The sequence below is a fragment of the Nanorana parkeri genome, unplaced genomic scaffold, assembly GCF_000935625.1.
Source record: "Nanorana parkeri isolate BGI_ZX_2015 unplaced genomic scaffold, ASM93562v1 scaffold505, whole genome shotgun sequence".
In the NCBI taxonomy this organism is placed as follows: Eukaryota; Metazoa; Chordata; class Amphibia; order Anura; family Dicroglossidae; genus Nanorana; species Nanorana parkeri.
The window spans coordinates 465,484-471,483 of NW_017306773.1; the positions used below are offsets into that span (position 1 = coordinate 465,484).

The 6,000-nt window shown below is 43.2% G+C and overlaps 1 protein-coding gene across 1 annotated transcript in view; it reads right to left on the reverse strand.

The window, feature by feature from the left end:
- The window catches only part of ARID1A (AT-rich interaction domain 1A), a 62,741-nt gene that overhangs the window by 22,023 nt on the left and 34,718 nt on the right, over window positions 1-6,000 (reverse strand). Inside the window, exon 4 of the mRNA XM_018561181.1 lies at window positions 1,599-1,712. Coding sequence (XP_018416683.1) covers window positions 1,599-1,712 — 114 coding nt within the window. The remainder of the gene's footprint in view (window positions 1-1,598; window positions 1,713-6,000) is intronic.

Sequence of the window (6,000 nt, forward strand, 5' to 3'; positions counted from 1 at the left end):
ATTTCCTAATTTTAGCAGGGTAATATAACCTCTGCAGTAAAAAAAAAATCTAACTCGTCACTTAAAGGAGAACTATGAGGCGAGTACTTTTCACTCACCCCATAGTTCTAGTCAGCGCTGGATTTCCCCCTCCCCACCAGCGCTGACTAGAGGAATAGGCGGGGGAGGGTACAGCTGGCTCTGCCTCTAGATAGGCAGAGCCAGCTGTCACTCACGCAGCTGGGCGGATCTCGACATCGATGCTGCGGCGTCTTAGTATACCGCAAGCTGTAGCTCGTGGTATACTGAGCTTAGGGTGACGGGAGGACGCCAGTTTGTGTCCTCCGGTTACCCGGAGAACTATGGGGAAAAGCCCTGACCCCATAGTTCTCCTTTAAACACTGTTGTCATTTGTCTATTTTTTTAATAAGCTAAAAAACTAAAAATGAGCAGGGCTTGAAAAATCCACTTGTCCCCTCGTCTGCCATGAGAGGACAGCGGAGCCCGACGACTAACTTTCCGGCCGGCGTAATCAAACGGCGGGCAGCTTTACAATCAAGCGATTGGCCGTCTCTAGAGACACCCGATCGCTTGTATAGGAGCAGATGTCACTGCCGATGCCAGTCCAAAGACCCGATGTGCCCGGTGCAGCCAGGACCGGCAAGTTTGCTCTGTGACAGGAGATTAACCCCTTCATGACTGAGGCCCTTTTTTCCATTTTTGCAGCCATGTTATATTCCAATCGGTACACGATCTCCCTCTGATCTCCTCTCCAGTCGCCGAATGCAGGAAGTGATGTATATTACATCACTTCCACATTCTGCTGTCACTCTCCGGCTTCAGAAGCTGGGGAGAAAGCTGGTGAAGTAGATCTCTGCTTCATCAGCTTCTCTGGTGGTCCCTAGGTGACATTAGGGGGTCCGGGAGACCCCTGCCTCCATAAAGAGGACATGACATGTAAATTCGCTATCACATAGGGGGCTTTTTAGCCCTGCATGCAATAGCAATGAAGTTAAATGGGGGGAGAAAAGTAAAATAAAAATAAAAAAATTAAAGCATAAAAACCCTCCACTAAACTAAGTCCCCAAATCCCCCACATACACAAAGATGCGCCTACGTGTGAAAATGACAATTGCACCTATTGTGCTGCACATGTCGCATATCGCCGCAAACGTCAGAGTAATAACTCTCAGGCCATTTATCACTGATAACACTAAACTGATGAGCAATAAAAGCATTTAAAGCGTCGCCTAGGGGCAATTTTCGTAGTGGTCGTTTTGTTGGGATTTTGCGGGCGCGCGCAATTTTAAAGGCTTGACGTTTGGTGTTTAACAGACGTGACCCCGTCTTTTATATTTTACCAAAAATAAGGGTAATAAAAGGTTTTATAACAATGTAGGGAAAACATCCCCCCCCCCCCCAGGCTATAGTGATGCTGACTGGTGACATTTTTGACTGACTGGTGACACGCTAAAAAATTTTCATGCCCTGAAAACATAAGAGGCAAGGGCAAAAGTCAGGGCATCCAGTTAGTACCTACTGGTTTGCCTTTTGCATAAAAGCACTACTCTCAAATTTCTATATATATGCGGGCGCGCACACACAAAAATATTTCTCACCGGAAGGCTAGAAGGTCGTGGCTGCATCCCCATACTAAGTTCATCTTGCCCTTTGCTGGAACCCATAGAAGGAGTTGATGAAGCCTGGGATGTAAAGGAATCCTGAGAGAGCTCCTAGTAAAAGAACATAACAAAACCGTGTTAAAACTCAAAGTTCAAACAAAATAACGAACAAACTCAGTTAAAGCGTATGTCAAGGCAAAATGAATAAAAGACCTGCAAATACAGAAAAATACCTGTAAATCTGCCTGAAATGCACTCAGCTCCTACTTTATTTTAGTTTTTTTAATTGCAGGCTGACAACACTAAATTTTGTGACTGAGTGATGTCATCCCTGCCCCAATGTCTTTTGCCAAACTTCTCAACCACAGCATGGGGACCAATTGACTTAAAGTCCAAAAAAAAAAAGAGAACAGGGAGGGTTATATAGTCCGAGATGACACAGGAAGACAGCAAAAAGGACAGCTCTGAATTTGACAATAGCAACAGGTTTTTGCACCTACAACAACATACTAATGAAAGAATTTTGTTCCATTTAAGCAGCCAAAAGGGTTCAAAATAGAAAAAGTTCACTACATACATCACACTGAACAAAAAATGGTTATTTGTAAATATCACCTATATTGAACACTGTTTAGGAGGAAGAGAAGAGAAAAGGATTTCATGGTGAGCACATCAATCCTATTATCGTTATCACCATTGAGGGATGTCATTCACTTTTGGAACATCCAAAAGCAGTCCAAATAAGGGGTGGGCAACACAGCAAACACACTAACTGGCCCAATAACAAAACAGAACTTGGGGCTGCCCGCAGCTCAAAGATCCACATGAAAAGACAATATATGCTGGAAGCGGACATCATAAGAAACCTTATTATCCACCTGGCAGAACTTTGAGAACATGTCAACTGAGGACCAGGTACAACTTTGCAAAACTGGGAAATAGCTGCTTGATGCTGAAATGCTCAAAAGACCTCACAGATCTAGTAGACTGCACCATGATAGGAAAGGACCATAAGCCTAAATGAGTCTCTCTGAGCCACTTAGTTATGGTGGAAGAAGCCTCTGCAGCCTTGCAAGGACTATCTGGGATGACAAGGGAATCAGTCTTTCCAAAACCTCAATTCAGTGACCGTGAAAAAGCTGCATTTATATGCGTTTACAGCAGAATGCTAAAGGCATATAAATGATTTTCAATGGTATCATTCAGACTCAGTTTACCTGCATTCAATTTATTTGCATTTTGACAGAATTCTGTGCGTTAAGGATCTGATTAGAAATGCCTAATGCAGCTTTAAGCAGGAAAAAAAAAAAAATTATCTGGGAAGCATTAAAGTTTATACTTCCCACATAACATTTCCTGCATTTAGGATTGCCAGTGTGAATGAGGCATTCAAACCAAAGATCATCAAACCATCCCTGAATTGGTGCCGACACTGTCCTTCCTTCTGGAGGGGGGGCTACTTTTGTTCCCCATGGTCCATGTGTGTTGTAAAGTAGCCACCGGTCCAAGATAACGCCCATTATGGACTAGAGTCTCAATACAAAGGAGACAGGAAAGGACCATGTTAGCACATTGAGAGGATTTGAGGATCTAAAGCCGAGTGATGCACAAATAAGGTAAAAGTATTGTTAATGGGGTATTTGAATGCATTCTTAAGATTTAACTCACGCGTTAAGGGTCACATTAAAGAATCAGTGTCAGACAGACGACTTTCAAAGGACTGAACATCCAGACAATGAAGGGAAATTTTATTTTGGTAAACTGAAGAAAGAAGCTGGATGAGGCGGAAGGCAAAAACTACCTCCAGTAAGAAGGAAGACCTAGTCCTTAACACCTAATGCCTACATTCTTTATTAGACAAGGCTGCCACAGTTCAGAGATTCGCCTTGCAGAGGTGATGGCTACAAGTGTGGGTGAATAGAGAGAAAAGTCTCAAAATTAGGTTTAAAGTGTTTGAAGTTTCTCCTGAGAGAGAAATACTTTGATCCAAGATTCATCTAGGACTAGACCCAGATACTCCAACCAATGGGTCTATTCTTGAGCTGCAGCTAACGATTATTTTCAAAATCGATTAGTTAGCCGATTATTACGTTCGATTAATCGGTTAAAATCGGATAAACCAGAAAATAAAGTTTAAAAAAAGGCTCCAGTGATGGGGCTACTAGTTTGTATTGAGGTTGTAGTCCATCACAAGAGCAAGCTTAGCGGTGAAAGTACAAAAGAAAAAAAAAGAAGATAGTGTGGTGTGCAATATAGTGAAATGGAAAGTGTAAAATTATACAGCAATCAATGCAGAATGGCACCGGCTATAGAGGACTACAAATCCCAGCAATAGTACATTATACAGCACAATGCAGAATACCACCCGCTAAAGAGGAATACAACAAATCACAGCAATAGTACATAATAGCTGGTGGCATTCTGCATTGCGCTGTATAATCTACTATTGCTGGGTTTTGTAGTCCTCTATAGCTGGTGGTATTCAGCATTGCACCACTGTAGAATGTACTATTGGTGGGATTTGTTGTACTCTTCTATAGCTGGTGGTATTCTGCATTGCGCTGTATAATGTATTATTGCTGGGATTTGTAGTCCCCTATACAACGCAATGCAGAATACCACCAGCTATATTAGGAGTACAACAAATCCCAGCAATACATTATACATACAGTGTACAATGTATTGCTGGGATTTGTATTCCTATGTATAATATACAGCACAATGTACCATCAGCTATAGAGGAATACAAATCCCAGCAATACATTATAGAGCACCATGTGGGGGGAAGGGAAGTGCAGGCTTACCTGAGCAGTCTTCCAGCAACTTGCTTCTGAGATTGGACCCGTCTATCGGCGGCTGTCATCACCCCACACCTGCTCCTCCTTACTACATTTCCCCGCGTCCCTGTGCCGATCGTGGATGTGGGTGGGTGGGTGGGTGGGCGGTGAGTGTGAGGCGGGGAGGAGATGCGGCGTGTGGAGCGTGGATGCGGGTCTGGCAGCGGCGAGCATGAGGTGGGGAGGGAGGAGGTGTGGCGCACAGCGTGGGGAGCTGTAAACAGGGCCAACTGATCGGAAGCCGATTAAAATCGATTGAAAAAGTTGACAACTTTTTCAATAAATCGATTATGTCGATTAGTTGTTGCAGCCCTAGTCTATTCCAGTGCAAATGTCTGAAAGTTTAGTATCCATATGAACCTTTGTAATCTCGGGACAGTAAAAGCTACATTGTCTGATATTGTCTGCACAATATAAATTACCCAACAACAGGGATGCCACATGAACACAGCAGGGCTAGTACTGAAGCCTGCACCTTGGTGAGCACCCAAGATGTAGACGAGGCTGAATGGCAGGATCATTACCTGAAAGTGCAGGGGACCCAGAGCGAAATGCTTGTAAGTGGCAAAGATTGGGACATGCAGGTACGCATCCTTGATATGTCCATAAGTCAAGTTAGTCTCCCTGGTAAACAGAGGTGATCACAGACGTGGTGGATTCCATTTAGAATTTTTGAGCTCAAAACAAGACAGTCAGCACTTTGATGAAATACAAGATGGGGCAAATGCCCCCTTTGTGTTTGGGAACTAAACAGGCTGTAGTAAAACTCCTGCAAACTTTCTGCTAATGAAACTGGGATAATGACCGCTTTATCTAGCAGCCCCAAGAGGGTTGCATGGAGATCATCTAACTGGTGACACAGAAAGGTTGGGAGGTGAGAAACCAAGGAGTAGACTGGAAGCAAAAATGTAGCAACTAGCTCCTGGAAACAACATCCCGCACCCAACCACCTAAGTAGCAAGTTGTCCAAGAGTCTGCATAGTCCAACACATCCCCTCACTTGGTCAAGTACGAATGACGAATGTTTGGCAGATTTTGAGCCCCAGACCTTGCAGGTGGAGTGGAAGATAAGCTTGGGGGGTGGGGGGGAGAGACTTTGAGATTGCAGGAGTGATGCACCAAAAAGGACATGTAAACATCCAACGAGGGAGGAGGCTACGCATTAGGATTGTTCGTTAAATGGACATGGATGTTTTTGCCACCAGTAGCATCTTTGGAAATGCTATCCAAAGTAGATCTGAAGATAAGTTGTCTCTTAGAGCTTGTTCACACCATCTTCAGACCGGCTCTGGATGCATTCTTGTGTTTGACACGTTCTGGTGCATTTTTTTTTTTTTTAATGGGTTTTGATTGTGTTTAAGCACATTGTGGTGTATTTATATGTGTTTAAGCGTTCCACTGTGAGAGAAAAAAAGCATGCTGCTGCACTTTTTTTTTTTTTTTTTAAAGTCCTGGAACTGAATGCAAAGGGGTGAATCAGGCTCATTTAAAACCATTTTGAATTAGTGTATATGTTTTTGGTGCAGATAAAAAAAAAAAAAAAAAAAAAAAAAAAAAAAAAC